The 18724-nt window shown below is 38.8% G+C and overlaps 1 protein-coding gene across 2 annotated transcripts in view; it reads right to left on the bottom strand.

Moving 5' to 3' along the window:
- Nucleotides 1-4471: 4471 nt before the first annotated feature.
- Nucleotides 4472-18724, bottom strand: part of MAP4K3 (mitogen-activated protein kinase kinase kinase kinase 3) — a 127989-nt gene continuing 113736 nt past the window's right edge. For both annotated transcript variants that reach the window (XM_008072534.2, XM_021706171.1), the window contains exons 27-32: nt 13841-14012; nt 11652-11720; nt 11481-11573; nt 9234-9304; nt 6916-6971; nt 4472-5931 (exon numbers count right to left, since the gene is read on the bottom strand). In XM_008072534.2, coding sequence (XP_008070725.1) covers nt 5844-5931; nt 6916-6971; nt 9234-9304; nt 11481-11573; nt 11652-11720; nt 13841-14012 — 549 coding nt within the window. In that variant the 3' untranslated portion in view covers nt 4472-5843. The remainder of the gene's footprint in view (nt 5932-6915; nt 6972-9233; nt 9305-11480; nt 11574-11651; nt 11721-13840; nt 14013-18724) is intronic.

Genomic DNA, 18724 nt, shown 5'->3' with positions numbered 1-18724 from the left:
CGGCGCGGCCGGGGGCGACGCGGGCACGGGGGCGCAGTCCCGGGCAGCCCCAGCCCGGCGGGTCGCTCGCAGCAGCCGCCGGCGCCGCAGCTTCGCGCGTCTCCCGGGCAACCGGGACGCGGGGGCGCGCGCGCGGGCGGGGCGGCTCCGGAGCGCGCCAGGCTCCCCCTCTCGGCGGGCTCCGGGGGCCCAGCCCGGCGGGGAGCATTTGCTTATTTACCAGCTTTAGGGGGCGCAAAGGTTTTGGTTACGTGACTGTGGTAGAGAAGTCTGGCCTTGAAGTGGACCCGCCACCCCCACCTGTGCACACGCCACCCCAGAGGTGATTTTAAAAAAAATCTCCCCACTTCTTTCCCCCTGCCCCTTCTGAGTCTCCAGTGCCCACTGTACCATTCTTCTATGCCTTTGCAGATCTTTGGTTTAGCGCCTGCTTACACGTGAGAATATGTTTGGTCTTCTGTTCTTTTTCACTTAGATGATGTTCTCCCATTCCATCCAGGTTGCTGCAAAAGGCATGACTTCATTCTTCTTGATGGCTGGATAATATCTATCCCATGGTGTATATAAACCACATTTTCATTATCTGTCAGTTGATGTGCATTTAGGTTGATCTCACATTTTTTACAATTGTGAATCGTGCTGCAACATGTGGGTGCAGGTGTCCTTGTAATATAATGACCTCTGTTCCTTTGGGTAGACGCCTAGTAGTGGGATTGCTGGGTCAAATGGCAGATTTTTACCTATAGTTTTTTGAGAAATCCCCACACCAATTTCCAAGTAACTACTGTCTCTAAACCCTGTGATTATACCAATTCCTGTTTCCTTCCAAGGCACTAACGCTAAGCACAGGCCAACGCTGAATACTGAAGTCAGTTTCCCTGCCTGGGCAGAGATCTTCGGTTTGTAAGTTCTTGTGACCAGTCACTTCTCTTCAGTCTTTCTTATCGTCCAAGCAGCTTATCAGCAAGCTTCTGGAGATCTTCTGAGAAAAGCAGCTTTAGCGGATCTGTGGTTCATATTCATATTTCAGTAAGCTCTTGCACTAGTATGTTGGGCTGGTTCAGAATCAGACACAGGTTTGACACCCAGTGGGGAAGAAAGTCAAGCAAACGCATACTAACGTGATAAATGTGGAGGTAAATGTATGAACCTCAGAATTTTTGCCGAAGCTCACCCTAACAAAAAAAATCTCTTCTGTTAATGAGCACATACTGCCTTTTTTTTTTTAGCATCCATAAAATGCTCCCACCATGGCAGATTCAGCACATCCATCTTCCCTTCTTCCCTCACAGGTGACTGACTCCCCTTTTCTTGTCCAGCTCAATTCTTTATTTCATTTGCTTAGAGACATGCTCAAATCTCTTTAACAAAATCAAGCCAGAAACGATCTTAATCTCCTTTCTCCTTCGAGACCAAACAAGCTTCCACTGAACTCAGATACATACACTCACATATGCCCATTTCCATGTCTCTGTTCTCATTGTGCTAGAGAAAACTTTCTAAGTACATGAGTGATCACCTCACCCACAAACCCACCTGCCTGTTTTCATCATGATGCGTTTTCTGTTTTCATCATGATGCAGTCTCCGGAACTCCTTGCAAGGAAGGAAGCTCTCCCCGCCCATGCCCCCCCAGCACCGCAGCCCTCACCACTCTCTGAACATGTGGTGTTTCTGCATATGCCTCCTCTCGGCTTCCTGTTTTCTTCCTGCATGTGATAAACTCTTCTTCTTCATCCATCCACAAGCTGGTTTACTTATCTTCTACACAAAGCTTTCCTTTTCCCAAAGCAGAATCAGGCAAGGCCTTTTGCACCCTTTCTTATTACTACTTTCTGCGGTTTACCTTTATTCATCCAAGTGTGCTTGTCAGATGAATATTGGTTGGGAATTATGCCTTTCCCATCTTTTCTCCAGAAAATGCCAGGACACGCTTTAAATGATCAGGATGTTATATGATTGTCTCACAAAATTTAAAGAAAAAAAGTCTTTATGGTAATAACTTTTTAAGGCAGGGCCTCACTTTATAGCCCAGGTTTGAGTGCCGTGGCTGTGGCATGATCATAGCTCACTGTAGTCTTGAACTCCTGGGCTTAAGCAATCTTCCCACTTGGGCCTCCCAAGTGCTGGGATTAGAGGCATGAGCCACCATGCCTATGTCATGACTTCTGACTAGATTTATTTTATATGCTTTGACTGTAATTTTATGAATTTCAAAAAATCTTTTATACAAAACTCTTTGGATAAGAAAAATGCTTTTTGGCAAAACAAAAAATTAAGATAGAAGTGAATTTCTCTTGTTGCAAAGACATGAAAATCAGCATTTGAAACACAACACCTGGAGAGAAAAAACATCTAATTTCAGAAGGAAAAATGCTGGAGTGTATTTTAGTGGGCAGTGAATAGACTGAGTGTACTCTCTGTAGCTGTCTACCATAGTAGTTAAGAGAATGCACTGTGAACCAACTGCCTAGGTTCAAAGATCAGCTCTTACCCATTACACTACTTACCAGCTGTAGTCCCCCCTTCTGTGCCTCGGTTTCTTCATCTGCAAAATGGAGCTAAACACACCTACTTCATAGGGCTGTTGTGGGTCTTAAGTGGAACTAAGCATGTAAAGCATGTAAAGAGTCCCTGGCACACAGATACCATCAGTGGGTACTTTTTTTTTCAGACCCTCTTAGCGTTTACCCATTATTTTGTACAGCCTTCACCACTGCCAGGAATGGTGAAAACTGATATAATCTGTCCTTTATTTCCTTGTCTCTATTGATATCAGAGACACACTTGTAAGTTGAATGATGCCAATAGGCCCATAAACAATCGATCTCATTCTTCTCAAAACCACTGTCTATGCAATTAGCTAACATGATAGCCTGAATGCCAGTGAAGATGAAGTAGGTTGTTCCCATCATTTAAGTGAGTGGCTCTCTTTGTTCTAAGTGCAAAAGATCTACAACCAAAAGTTCTTGGGTAGAGCCTAGAAATATGCATTTTTAACTGTCATCAAAGTCAACTCTTTCCGAGGCAGTTAATCCTTGGACACACTCAAGAAACACTGATTTAAATGTAATGCCCACCAGAGGCTTTTACGCTAGGCTGCACATCGGAATCATTTGTTCAGCTTTATAAAAATACAGATTACTGGGCCTCATTCACAAAGATTATGACTCTAGTGATATTTCAAAAAAGCCCCTGGGTAACACACAACCAGTTCTTTAATTTTTGAAAATGTTTCTAAGTGCTTGATAGTTAAATGTAACGATTAACGTTTGAGATATGACCGCTTATATAACTTATAGGTTTTGGAAATGGATAAGAAGCAGTGGTTCAGAAAAAGGATCAACAACTTTGTCAATAAGAGCCAAAAAGAGAATCTTGATTTCTTGAAAAACTTTCCAGCTGGGCACAGTGGCTCACGCCTGTAATCCCAGCACTTTGGGAGGCAGAGGTGAGAGGACTGCCCGAGCTCAGGGGTTCGAGACCAGCCTGAGCAACATGGTGAGACCTTGTCCCTACAATAAATCAAAAAATTAGCCGGGCGTGTGGCACATGCCTGTGGTCCCAGCTACTTGGAAGGCTGAGGCGGAAGGATCACCTGAGCCCAGCAGGTCGAGGCTGTGGTGGCCGTGAGCATGCCATTGCACTGCAGCCTGAGTGACAGAGTGAGAATCCAATTCAAAAAACAAACAAAAGCTTTTCAAGAGTCTCTGCTGTTCTGTAAACTGATAATGTTATACTGATAGATGTGTTTTAAAATGCAGTCACTGGGTAGTTGCTAATGCTAAGACTATTTACAATGTGTCTGGGAAAAGTGATACATGAACAGGTTGTTGTGATTTTCAGCATCTTACGATTTTAGACATGGGCACTGTTCTGGTCAAGTGAATTATTCAAGGCCACTGTGCCAGGCAGTGGCATAAGGGTTGAGACAGTGCCTCTTCACCCTTGACCTTCCCTTACCTCCAGAACTGCAGTTCCTGACACTCCCTTTCTTTTTCTAACCCAGGCACCGGCAAACTTTTTCTGTGTAGGGTCACACAGGGAATATTTTAGGTCTTTCGGGCCATACAGTGTTTTGGAAACCACTCAACTCTTAGCACTGTAGCACAGGAGCAGCCATAGACAACATGTAATTGAATACGTGGTATCATGTTCCAATAAAACTTTATTTATCAAAACAGGGAGTAGGCTGGATTGGATTGAGGACTGTAGTTTTCCCACCACTGCTCTAACCAAAAAACTGTGAATATATAACTGATGGAAGTTGACGATTCTACAAAAGATGTCCTTTCCTCAAATGTGGGAATAGTACTGCTTTATGAAACTGAGAACACAGATAAAATTTTCAAAAATCATGATTTGAGGAACCAGAACTGGGTACTTAAGAACTTAAGTGCAAAACAATAAAATAACATTTTCCTCCTTAATATATTTTAGTGTTACCATATACATTAAGCCAGATGACAAGCTACTATACAACTGTATGTTAAAAAACAAGTTTATTTTACACTATGTACAATCAGGAACATATTTAAAACCATTATCAATTAAAATAAATGAAGACCATAAGTCACAATTTTGTTTGTTCTTAGTGTATGTACTTGCATTAAAATATAAAGAACATATACCAAAAAGAGCCAAAAGTGTGCATTTTGCTAAAACTTGGTATATACATAGTCCATTGGAAAAAAAAGCAATCAAAAATGACTTAAACCAAAACTAAGTTCTCCTGTGATGTGTAGTAACCATTATATTGTTTGTATGAGGTAGTAACTAAATTATTTTGGCCATGTGTTAATACTCTAAATCAAAAGAAATATGAAAAGGATCATAAAATAAGGTCAACAAAAGTAAAAATTCCATGAGAAATTTGAACCACTTCACTCTATGGAATGTTATAGTTCTTCAACGTGATTATATGAAATGTTCAGTGTGGACTCTTTAATAATGCTAATTTATTCTTTGTGCATACTGTAATTCAGACAATAATTGCAGTGTCACATCACGGTACCGCTATTCTGTGATTCAAAATTTTTCAAAGATATAGTTTTTAAACACAGACAAGCAATCTTACAGGAATCTGCTTAAATAGAAAGAGACCAGTTACTACAACAGGTGGTTAACTGTAATTGGTTTGTTTCACATAGAAAACAACCCAACCACATTTTAAAAAGATGTTGTGGAGCCAAATGCTTAGAGACAACGTCACAGCTTACTTTGTGACTTCATAAATCACACACCAATACTTTGTGCAAATATAAACACCAGTGTACTTGCATTAACATTAAAAACAAGATTATAAAATGATTACAGCCTCCATTACAATTTTAAAAGTTACAAGATTTATATTCATATTACTAAGTTACATATAATAAAAATACAATAGTGTTAAGTGTCTTGTTTCATTGCCAGCATCCCATTTTGTAATATAACCACACCCAAGAATATACTAAAGAATTCTTAAAATATTAACAGCAATTGCATTGTCATCAACATTTACATCTGTACAGATAAAAGACACTTACTTGTACATCTCGTAAAAGTATATTATCTACATAAATTCTTAGTGTATGTCTTCAGCAATATGAAGTTTCACAGAAAAATACTGCCTATATGTACAAAGATTACATAACAGTGAATTAAGCACTTGTGTGGTTCAATATGCTAAATATATCCATACCACTTAAAACAAAAATTTCCCCCATCTTGTCTCATGCCACAATAAATTACAAAGGAACTGAAGCCGGGTTACTGCAGCTTTTGTACAGCTTCAAGCATCCATTAATGTTGCAGTGGTAGTGTTCTTTCTCTCTAGAGTTAAGTGTCAAAGCACAACAACTCTCAGTAACTGTTTTCATGACCCGCCAGGATGTATAAATTGCTATTTGCTGTGGGGTTATCAGTTGGCCTACTTTCCAAAACCACGACCCTAAAAGTAATAAACAAAGACACATAACAACACAAAGTTACTCTTGAAAACTAATGTGAGCAGAAACATTTCCCACTACCTCTCCATTATATGCCTCTATAGATAAAATGCTGCTCACTTGATTGTGGGCAGAAACCACCTGCGAGCACTGTCATTACAGCTCTGGGAAGTAATTCCGCTGCCCACCACTTCCCCCTCTGAACCAGTGTTCTAAGAGTCACAGGAGGGGAGAAACCTACATTAGAAGTAATTTGGGGGAACTTATTTCTTATTATAAATTTTAAAAACAATTTGCAGTTCAAGAATCAGAAAGCATGGCAGGGCATGGTGGATCACGTCTATAATCCCAGTACTTTGGGAGGCCGAGGTGAGAGGACTGCCTGAGCCCATGGGTTCGAGACTAGCCTGGGCAACTTGGCAAGACCTCATCTCTACAATAAATATCAAAAAGTTAGCCAGGCGTGGTGGCGCATGCATATAGTTCCAGCTAACTGGAAGGCTGAGGCAGAAGGATCACCTGAGCCCAGCAGGTCGAGGATGCAGTGGCTGTGAGCATGCCACTGCACTCCAGCCTGGGTGGCAGTGAGACTCCAACTCTAAAAAAAAATCAGAAAGCAAATTGGAACAGATCTCTAAAATCCTATTTGGCACTTAAAATGGAGAATTCTGTTTGTTGACATATGGTATTTCCTCACTCTTTTGCTGTAAATTGGGCTTTAGATAGTATGTGTATGCAAACATGCAAACTAGTATGCAAACATGCAAACTAGTATTGACAGACCTATAAGTTCTTATTACTTGGATGATCAGGCACATTTTTCAAAGGTTTTATAACTTTCTGACTTAAGAAGATTTATAGTGTAAACGATTCAATGCTGAATGTATTACTGCAGAAATTTCAATTCTCTTGAAAAAGGAACCAGTTTCATGCGGGATTTATAAAACAAGTTCCACACTACATATTTAATACAGCTCATTTCATACCTGTCAGATCCAAGCAGCCTGAAAATTCTTGTGCTATCTGAAATTTCCTGTGTTACCTGTTCAATTAAAATATAAATTTAATTTCTGAAACTAAGAATACAAAATTGTATATGCCATTTCACTATATACAGAAAAGAAACTTAATTCCTAAGATGGAACCACATCCCTGCAAAACTATCTGTTAAGTCAGCATGAGGGTACGTCAATCTGTTAGTCTATGGAAAATGTGGTTAATTATGGATTAATACAAAAATACAGGTAAAGGAAAACGATTTCCTTGTTGAATTATAGACTCCAAGAGAAAAACTTCATGATATCCAATTTACACATTAGAAACCTTCATCACTTATGTTAATGCTGACAGCAAGGCTACTGGAAGCATGAAGTCCCTTAGATCTGGTTATTTTATGTAAAAGGCTGCCATGTGGTATAACAGGAAATATTTAAAAGCTATGCATGACTTGAGTTTCATCTCAGTTCTCCTGTGTACTAGCTGTGTCACTGGGCAAAGTATGTAAATCTGTTAGAAATGGTTTTGCCTTCTGCAAGATGGAAAGAAAAGATCTACCCTGCAGTAGCACCCGGTGGTGTTCTTATAAGGACTAGTGGGTATAACATCCAGCCAAGGGAGTGCTGAATATATAATCATCATCTTTTCCATTTCTTCTCTATTCTCCTGAAATAATATTCTCTGATGTAATATATCCTTTAAGAGGTCCTCAGTGTGACCAATGACCAATTGGGGAGCTCAGAATAAGTCTACGGGAGAAAGAGAAACCCACTGTTTACAGCTTATTGAACACAAAAAATTACAAATTATAACAGCAGTAACTTCTCAAAATTTGGCAGGCTAAACAAAAAATTTGATTTTGAAACGAAATTGATTCCAACAATATTTCTATGATTAGTTTTTCTGGAAACACGAATGATTCTTAACTTCTGTTGTAACCCAGCACACCCGAAGGCAACAACGTGCTTGCTTCAGTTAACAATGGCTCATCACGACTATTATTTCCAATATATTTTGGGGTCTGCCTACTAGAAAAATGGTATTTCTGGAGGTGTTTGACTGCAGGGCTGCCTGTGTAGTTAGAAAAAGCCCCTCAGGTGACTTTTGGGGTACATGTTTCTTTCCTTGTTTTGGTATTTAACCACTTTCTCTTTGGTGCCTAGAATGTCTCTCTCTCTCTGACGAGTGTTTCTTAGTTGGTGACTGTTTTAATATACCTGCTCTAGTGCCTCAGGTGATTCAGAACATCTTTCTGAGAAATGAGTCTACTGTGGGAATTACTTTTAAAAACACAATAGCAGCTACCTTCCTTCAACACTCACTATGCCAAGGACACTCCATGCTTCATGTCATGGTATCTTAACTCTCCAGTCACAGATGAAAAAATATAGGGTTATGGCTACCAACTAGTAGGGCTGAGACTTGACCCTCTGATTGTCTCAACTCCGGAAACCCCTGCTCATGATCACAATGCCATACAGCTGACTTTGTTAGAAGAAACGCTCTGAGCTTAATGAATGACAGTTTAAGAAACAAAGCTATTTTCTTGTTTGATCATTTCTTCAAATGATCAAGTAAAAGTTATACTACTGAGATTGGCTTGGGGGCAGTGGAAGAATTTTTGATGATTTTACTTGCCTGTAACATTCTAGGGACAGGTACCACATCTTGCTCATATTTATAACCCCAGAGCTTTCTGGCATAAATGCTGAACTAAACTGAATATGTTACGTGGCCTAGAGTTAAATTATTTCTGGAGGGTAAGAAGGACTCATGAGATGCAGCTAAAGGTTAATATAAGGGGAAGGAAAAAGGGCAAAGAATCGTATAAATGTCAAGCGAGTAAGGATGACAGAAATAGGAGGCAAGTAGCGTCAAGGGAAGTGAACAGCCCTTTACTTATAGTCTGCAACGGTCATTATTTCAGGTAGAAAAGATGATTGGGACAGAGAAGGCTGGCACAAGCACTCCTGTTCCAGTGATGGGTTGGGAAATTTGAAAGAAAATTGGAGTTGGCTCACTTTTAACAGTATTAGGAAGTTTTTGTTCTGAACTTGAGAGTGATTATATGGAAGTACATTATGCACTGGAGTTGTTTGAGTACTGGAGAGGGACAGGTGGCTACGAAGTGTGTGCTACTGACTTTATCAACAGACTAAATACAGTAAGTGTTACTAAAATTAGCCCACAAGTATTACTTATATCATTTAGAAATTTTCCGAAGTTAGGAGAACTGCTTGAAGTGGAATTTGATTTTGATACTGTCTTGTGACTACTGGATGGACATAATTTTAAAAAGATTACTTACCTCATTAGATCTAAAGCTTCTACCTTGCATTCCATGTTTCCAGAAAGCTAGAACACTGTCTTGTAGGCAAACTAGCAGGCAAGAACAGCTCAATTACTGTTAATAGTACAAAAGTTCAACTGAGAAGCATCATTTCATCCCTCTTTCTATCTTGTAAAGCAATATCTCAATCAATAACCAATGTTAGCTATTCTATACTTATACATGGCATCTTTACATTGGAAAGTTTTAAAATATACTCTACAGAGCTTATGCATTTTTTTGGATAAAAACTTACTGAAAATCTTTTTTGTTACAGAAATTTTTATTTTGATAAAATAACTAAATTTAAAAAATACTGCAGATATAAAGAAAAATATAGAGAACAGCATAAATACACGTTTCTACTACCCAACAATCAAATCCTAACATTCTGCCATATTTGCTTTAAATGAAAGCAAGTACAGCTAGTGCCCACTGCATGCCCTCCTCTAATCCCATTCTGGTCTCTTCTTCCTCCCTGAGATAATCATTACTATACATTTGGTATTTATCATTCTCAAGCATGTTTTTATGACTACTATACTGTAAATTTACATATCAATATAACTTTAGACGGAGTGTTTCCAACTTTCATACTTTTGATATGATGAACAATTACATTATTTCTAGTTTTTCATTACTACAAAGCTGCAATATACATTCTTGCACATCATCTTGAATACATGTACAAAACGCTATCTGTGGTGGACATCTAGAAGTAGAATTACTGGGACACAGGGTGTAAATAAAGCAAATTTTAGTTCTGCTTTTTATATTTACATATTTAATACATATTTTGTGTGCATTCAGTAAGGAAGAAGTCTAATTTTGTTTCCTGCAGTAATCAACTACGTGCAACTGCACCAGCATCACTGTTGAAGAGCCAACCATCTCCTAGTGACTCACAGGCCATATATTCCCATCGACATGTGGGTCTGTTTCTGGCCTCTCTTTTGTCGCACTCGTCAATTTATCCCTGTGCTGACACCACATCTTCATCACTGTGGCTTTATACAGGTTCCAGTATTGAGTGGAGTATTTGTGAGAACTTATTTTACTATTCTTGGTCTTTGACTCTTCCACATGAACTTTAAGGTGAGCTTTATCGAGTGACATAAAACATCTTGTGGGGTTTTTACTGCAAATGCACAGGATTTGTGGATTAATTTGTGAAAAACCAGTATCTTTCTCTTGAGTCTTTCTACCTCTGGACATGATGTAGTTCTTCATTTGGAAATCTTTCTGTCTTTAAAAAATAGTTTTAAATTTCTTAGATATGGTCTTAAACACGTTTGGATTACATGTATTCTTATATATGTTTGCTTTATTGCCATTGTGATACGGCAAATCCTTTTCAACTTCTCACTGATCATTTAGGAAAACTATTCATTTGTGTAACTTGTATCTAGCAACTCTGAATTATCTTATTAGCTCTTGTTTATAGGTTTTTAAATTCTTTGTAGATGATCATACCATCTACAAAAAAGGATCTTTTTCTTTTTAATCCTCACACTACCCTTTTCTAATGAGACAGTGTTGAAATGCAATAACAGCAAACATCCTTATTTTGCTCTTCACCTTAATGGCAGTTAGTTTCACCATTAGCCATGATATTTTTGACCAGGCACGGTGGCTCAGGCCTGTAATCCTAGCAGTTTGGGAAGCCAAGGAAGGGCTGCTTGAAGCCAGGAGTTCAAGACCAGCCTGGGCAACACAGTGAGACTTCATCTCTTCAAAAAGATACAAAAAATTAAACAGGCATGGTGTTACGTGCCTGTAGTCCCAGCTACTTGGGAGGCTGTGGTGGGGGGGTCACTTGAGCCCAGGAGGTGAACACTGCAGTGAGCCATGCTCCGCCAACGCACTCTGACCTGGGTGACAGAGTGAGGTGTGCATTGTTAAATATTAAATTAATCATAATTCATTTTCCCAGCATCATCTTAGATATGATCATTTTCACTTTATTTTTCCTGAATGTAATCACTTTGGAATGTAATTCTGTCAGAAATCCTTTTCCAGAAATACTTCTATCATATAAAATTTGAGAATGGCAAGAAGAAAATTATACACACTCAAAATTCTCTATCAGCAGATACAACAACAAAAATACAATAGGGCATACTAAGTATTTTTAAAAAATGAGTCCTTATATAATTTCAGATAATTACCTGAAAAATTGTTTTAAGCAGTTCTAACAAAGTAAAGAAACACAAAACTTTGACTTACCTATTGATTCTATCTGGAAATCAAAGGTGAGTTCTGATGATAATTTTCTGCTAGATTTTAATCTTCCTTGAAGATTTACTATTTTTATACAACCTAGAAGAAAAAAAGTCACTTAGCAACTAAGATAAAAGAAGTCTTATTAAAATAAGATGTCCAAAAATAAAGACGTACAGTCCAAGCATACAAGGATGGTATCTCTCTCCAGTTGGGTTACATGTGTAACACTTGTCTGTGGTGTATCTGTAACACAAAAAAGTTTAGTAAACTTAAATAAAGCTGCAATATTTAAAGCACAGAGACACAGAAAAAAACACTTCTGAGGATAACAGTATCTAAAATACTTAGAAATCTCTGCAATACACATGTAGTGGTTGAGCCAAGTGCTTGTTCAAAGGCAGATCCAAGTGCTAAGCTACCCAAGTGCTCAACATAGCATATGTTTGCTAATGTTAATACTACTGGTGATGTGGAACCCACAGATACAAAGGGATGATGGTAGGGAAAACAAACTATACCTAAAATAGTCTATGACGCAGCTTTTCCTTTTTTTTAAATCAGCTTTTCTATTAGTCTGACATTTATGTATATACATAATTCTCAAAATATGGTGTCTGTATCAACCATCAGCATCCCCTGGGAATTTACAGAAGTGAAAATTCTTAATCCACTCCAGACCTACTGAATGAAAGCTCTGGGGGTGGTGCCTAGCAATGTGTTTTAACAAGTCTTCCAGTGACTCTGACGCACACTCAAGTTTGGGGATCACTAGATGTACTAAATACAAGGACCCCATTTATCAACACACTTAGTAAAGTGGTAGAATGTGATTAAAAAGCTAACATGACCTGATGATTTTCAGGGAGGTAGGGCAACTGGAACTATATAAAATCTTCAGGTATAAGCTATTTAAATTACATAAAATACTTGAATATTCTGAGTTATAAAAATTTTAAGTGCCCATGTTTTGTGTTAAATGTTTCCCATGTTAATGTGCCTTGATATGATGTTTTAATATGTGAATATGTTTTAGGTGTTTCCTATGTTAACACGCATTTCATAAAGATTCATTTTCATATTAATAAATGTCACCAAATCAGAGGCATATAAATTCCCTAAAATGTAAAACGTGTAAAATAAAAAGTGTTATCAAAATATTAAAAACATTTGCAAAAAATTAAAAATATTTGACTATATATAAATTAATTTCTTTTTTGTTTTCAGAATCAAAATGTTTTAACTGGTATTCAATTGATAATACTAATGCAATTATTTCCAAGTATAATTAATACAAACATGGCTTTAGGTTACCTGTACATAGTGTCCCTTGAGATTAACTGTTATTTAAAATGTCATATTTTATACCCTATGTTTCTCAAAAATTATAAAATGACACAGGTATATTCCTTACTTTATGGTAAGAAAAGTGTTCCTGCAAAATGGTTTTATTAACACATTTGCGACTGGCAAATTTTTCACTTTCCTAATACTGAGAGCAGGTGAAAATTAAAGAAATCTGAAGCTGATTGCTATAAACTTCTGTTGTTAAGACCAACTGAGATGGTCTTTTCTAATTGGTCACCTTTTTCACAATACAGCTGAAAGTTGCAGACATATCCAGTATTTGCCTCAGACACCACTCTGACTAGCATTCTGTACTTTGTATCTTTATTTGGATTATAAAACCCGAAAAGATCGTCTTCCATGATGAGATAAATTAATGTCAGCAGCGACCAGGAACAGAATTTGAAATGACATAAATTCACATCAGTGGTCATGAATGAGTTAATATATAACAAATACAGGCTCCCAAGGATCAGATCCTTATCATATTCATTTTTAAATAAAAAAATTGGTGGATGTGCTCACAATATAAATGCTTAGCACTAATTAAGTGGTTTTAAATGTGTCAAGTGAATTAGCTATTTTAAAGAAAGTCATCTTATCTTCTTTCAGTTTAATAATAGATATTGAAGACTGGACTTTTATGCAGTTTTTTCTTTTTGAGTATTGGAGTCTCACTCTGTCACCCAGACTGGAGTGCAGTGGCATGTTCACGGCCACTGCAGTCTCAACCCGCTGGGCTCAGTTGATTCTTCCACCTCAGCCTTCCAAGGAGCCGGAACTACAGGCGTGTGCTACCATGTCTGGCTAATTGATTTATTATAGAGATGAGGTCTTGCTAAATTGCCCAGGCTGGTCTCGAACCTGTGGGCTCAGGCAATCCTCTCACCTCGGCCTCCCAAAGTGCTGGGATTACAGGCTTGAGCCACCGTGCCTGGTCTGCAGTTTTTACTTACTAGTAAACTTATTACTTACAAAGCATATACACTGCTTTGAATAATTCTATAAGAATCACAAACCTGATTCTGTAAACCATGACGAGGTAGAATTGGGATTGACAGTCTCAAATCGAACCACCTGGTTGAAGTCTCGCCCCCTGCTGACACCCACACACACTAGAGGGTATTCCTGTTCAGGAACCACCAGCATTTCAAACATCCTCAATGGGCATGGGATGGGGAAATCTATGTGCTGGAGAAAGAACAAATATACAGTAAGCCAAGAAAACCAAAGCTAGGGAATTCTACGAGAATACGAAAACAAACTTTTAATTTTATCAAAGCATATATAAAACAGCCTTCCATCATAAAGACTACTTCTTGACACACAGAAATTCCTAAATCATGAAGTATCTTTATACAGATTTTAGGTATGCCACTGCAAAAAACTTTTTAAAGTGAAACCCCATATAATTTTAGGATTCTAGGGGCTGGAAGAGAACTTAAAATTACCTGTCCAACTCTCTCTTTTCAGAATTGGAAACTGAGACCCAGGAGCTGGGTGACAGGCTCTGGGTCCCCTACTGGCTTTGTGACAGTCTCCTGTCACCCAGCTGGATGCTTCCTCAGTTATATCTTTCTGCCTTCTTAACCAGTGGAGCAAACATGGATAAGAGAAGTGGAATGCTCATCAGCAAGAGACACTCCTCTTGTAAGTGTAGACAGGAAAAGCCACACGTTAAAAAAAGTTAGCTTCGTATCTTAGTCATTTTGCTGAATAAATTAACTAACCTAGTTACACTTGATTTTAATTTTATGTAATTTTAAAGTTATTTTTATATTGCTACAAAGAGAATAAATTCATATTTTGAAGGTATATAAGAGTAAATGGAAAACACTAACTTCATTAGTGATCAAGGAATAAAATCACAGTGAGATGGTATGTATCTCATTGTATGTACAGTACCTCATGATTTATCCTTGATTAATATGTATATTCCTTGATTACTATTACTATGTATAGTACCTCATACCCACCAGAATGACTAAATTAAAAAGAATGACAATAACAAGCATCAGGGAGGAGTAAATAAATGCTTGCACAGTGGTGTTAGGGATGTAAATTGGTACAATCACATTGGTTAATTCCATTATCTATTAATGTTAAAGATATGCATTACTTGTGACCCTGCAACAAATAATATTCCTAGGTTACATTCTAGAGAACATGAAGACACAGGCATAGGATAAAAATGTGAAAATGGCTGGGCTCGGTGGCTCAGCCTGTAATCCCGCGCCTTTGGGAGGCTGAGGTGAGTGGATTGCCTGAGCCTGCGGGTTCGAGACCCGCCTGGGCAGCGAGACCTCATTTCTACAATAAATCAAAAAATCAGCTGGGCGTGGTAGTGCGTGCCTGTAATTCCGGCTACTCGGAAGGCTGAGGCGGAAGGATCACTGGAGCCCAGCAGGCGAGGCTGCGGTGGCCGGGAGCAGCTACTGCACTCCAGTCTGGGCGACTGAGTGAGACTCCAACTCAAAAAAAAAAAAAAAAAAAGAAGTGAAAATGTTCATGGCAGAATTGTTCATAATAACAAAAACCTGGAAATAAGCCAAATTCCTATCAACAGTAGAATAGATAAAATTATGGCATAGTCATAGAACAAAATATTACAGAGAAACACAAATGGGCAAACTACAGCTATATCCAACCACTACACAAATACACGGCTGCACTCAAATAGCCAGACAGATGAATATATATACTTTAGGATTTTACATACATACTGCTGGAAAAACTAATTCTAATATTTAGGGATACATGTAAAAAAATAAAGAAAAGCAACAACCTTCTAGGTTTCTTTTGTAGAAAAAAGGAGGGGAGGTAACTAGAAGAGGGGGTGCTCTGGGGAATTATGAGGCTCTCCTTTACAAAAAGGTTTGTTTTAATAAAATGTATTGGGATAGGATTAAGATAGCCGATGAGAAGTAGCTAGAGAGACTGTCTCCCAGGGAGTGAGCCCAGAGAGAGAGCCTTGGAACTCAGAGTGGAAGACCAGCAGCATACCACAGGACTCAGCAGAGAAGCAGCGAGATCTATAGAGCGCAAAGAAAAGAAAATCAATCAGCCTGGGATGGAATTAGGCAGACTTGCCTGAATCATCAAACAGGTCATGAGTAGCCTCCAGACACAGTGGAGAAGGTGAGGGGAATTCAGGAGTTCTGTGCTCCTGCCACAAGTTTTGAAGGCCCCCAAGCCTTGCAAGACTCCAGTCCCTTGCGGGAAACTGCCTTACAAACAGCCATGTTCTGCTGAAACCCATGAGGAGTGGTACAGGAAAAAGTGGCTTTAGCTACCATCTCCTGGAAAAAAAAAAAATCAACCCTTGCTGACAGCTACTTTCTAGCTGGCCTGGGAGGAAACAGGGAGACCTGACATCTTCATTTGCCCCAAGGGCAGACTTCTGCAACAGACAGTTCCTGGGGGCAGTTCCCATGAGAAGACCTGGGGCCAGCTGCACTCTGACATTCTGAATGCACGCTGCCTGAGGCTAAGGTGGGAGGGCCGGGTGGGACTGGCTGCCCTAGCAAACGTTCCTTTTTTTTTTTTTTGAGTTGGAGTCTCGCTCTGTCGCCCAGACTGGAGTGCAAGTGATCCAGTGATCCTTCCGCCTCAGCCTTTCACTCTGCATGCAAACTCCTGCAGTCTCTGCACAACACCACAGCATTACCACAATGGCTGGGAGCTCCTTCCCGATTCCTACTGGGGTAGCCAATTGTGCACACAGGTGGGGAGCTTGAGTGTTTCAGCCCATCTCCCTCCAAGGCTCAAATCAGACAGGGAACTTGGGTCATCCCCACAGCCTGGTCCACTGCAGAGATCAGCTGGGTACTTCCTTGGAGCAACATAGGTCAAGCAGAAAGCCCATAGCCACCACTGCTGCTGGCTCTCTACAGCAAGTGCCACTTCCTGGCCAGAGGGCAGCTGGTACAGCCCATTATATCTGATCCCAGACCCTAGCTAGCACCTCTATCCAGGCCACTCTAGTCACTCAGGATGCCTTGAGCCTGTGCATGTACCTAGCACAGCACCTCCACAGCCAGCAATTGAGAAACGAACCACACCAAGACTACATATAACCAAGGGAACTTTACGGTGTTTATGTCAGCTCCCTGCCAACCTCAAAGAAGAAACAGTCTACCCGAAAGAGAAGGAACAAGAAAAGTAATTCTGACATTATGCAAAAACAGTTCTTCAAAATCCCCCAAAGACCACACTAACTTTTTAGCAATGGACCCTAACCAAAATAAAATCTTTGAAATTCCAGAGACAGAATTCAAAAAGTTGACTATAAAATTGCTTGATGAGATCCAGGAGAAAGCTGAAAACCAACAAAAAGAAATAAAAAAACTATTAAGGAAATGAATAAAAATGATCCAAAAAGATAGACTCTTTAAAAAAAGAGTATACCTTCACAGACTATAATGAAATAAAACTAGAAATTAACTCCAAGAAGAACTCTGAAAACCAAACAAATACACGGAAATTAAACAATCTGCTCCTGAATGATCTCTGGGTCAACAATGAAATCAAGATAGGGATTTAAACATTTTCTGACATGAATGATAACAGTGATACAAGTTATCAAAACCTCTGGAACACAGTCAAAGCTGTGTTCAGAGGGAAATTTATAGCACCTGAGGCCTACAACAAAAAGACTGAAAGATTACATATTGACAACTTAATGTCATACTACAAGGAGCTAGAAAAATACAGACAAACCAAAGCAAAAGTTAGCAGAAGAAAATCACAAAGATCAGAGCAGAACTAAATGAAATCTAGACAAACCAACAACAAAATATAAAGGATCAATGAAACAAAAAGTTGGTTCTTTGAAAAAATAAATCCAACTGATAGACCACTAACTAGATTGAGACAGAGAAGACTCAAATGAACTCAATCAAAAATGAAAATGGAGACATTATAACTGATACCACAGAAATACAAAAGATCATCTGAGATTATTATGAATACCTCTCTGCAAACGAACTAGACAATCTGGAGGAAATGAATAAATTCTTGGAAACATAACCCCCCAACCTTGAATCAGAAAGAAACAAAAACCCTGAAAAGACCAATAAAAAGTAGTGAGATTGAACTAGTAATTAAAAGTCTCTCAACAATAACAAAAAGTCCAGGACTTGATGGACTCACAGCTGAATTCTACCGGACTTTTCAAAGAACTGGTACCAATTTTACTGAAACTATTCTACAAGATTGAAAATGAAGGAATTCTCTATAACCCATACTATGAAACCAGTATCACCCTAACACCAAAGCCAGGAAAAGACACAACCAACAAACTATAGACCAATATCCATAATGAAAATAGACACAAAAATCCTCAGCAAAATATTAGCAAACTGAATTCAACTGCCCATAAAAATAATCCACCTCAATCAAGTGGGTTTTATCCCAGGGATGCAAGGATAGTTCAACATACACAAGTCAATAAACATGAACCACCATATAAACAGAATTAAAAACAAAGATTGTATGTTAATTTCAATAGACACAGAAAAAGCATGATAAAATCCAGTATCCCTTCATAATAAAAAAACCACAGCAAAATAGGTATCGAAAGTACTTTACTCAAAATAATAAAATCCATATCTGTCAAACCCACAGCCGATGTCATCCTGAATGGAGAAAAGTTGAATGCATCCCCTATCAGAAGTGGAACAAGGCAAAAATGTTCACTTTTGCCACACCTACAGAATTCTAAATACTCCTGGACTTGATAAATGATTTTAGTAAAGTTTCAGGATACAAAATTTTCATAAACAAATCACTAGCACTGTTATACACCAACAGTGACCAAGCCGAGAATCAAATCAAGAACTTAATTTCAGCTGGGCTCAGTGGCTCAGCCTGTAATCCCGTGCCTTTGGGAGGCTGAGGTGAGT

Source organism: Carlito syrichta, unplaced genomic scaffold (assembly GCF_000164805.1).
Source record: "Carlito syrichta isolate Samal-C Ts95f unplaced genomic scaffold, Tarsius_syrichta-2.0.1 Scaffold315330, whole genome shotgun sequence".
Classification (NCBI taxonomy): Eukaryota; Metazoa; Chordata; class Mammalia; order Primates; family Tarsiidae; genus Carlito; species Carlito syrichta.
Note: the sequence above shows the minus strand (reverse complement) of the source record. Positions and strands in the feature narration are given on the sequence as shown.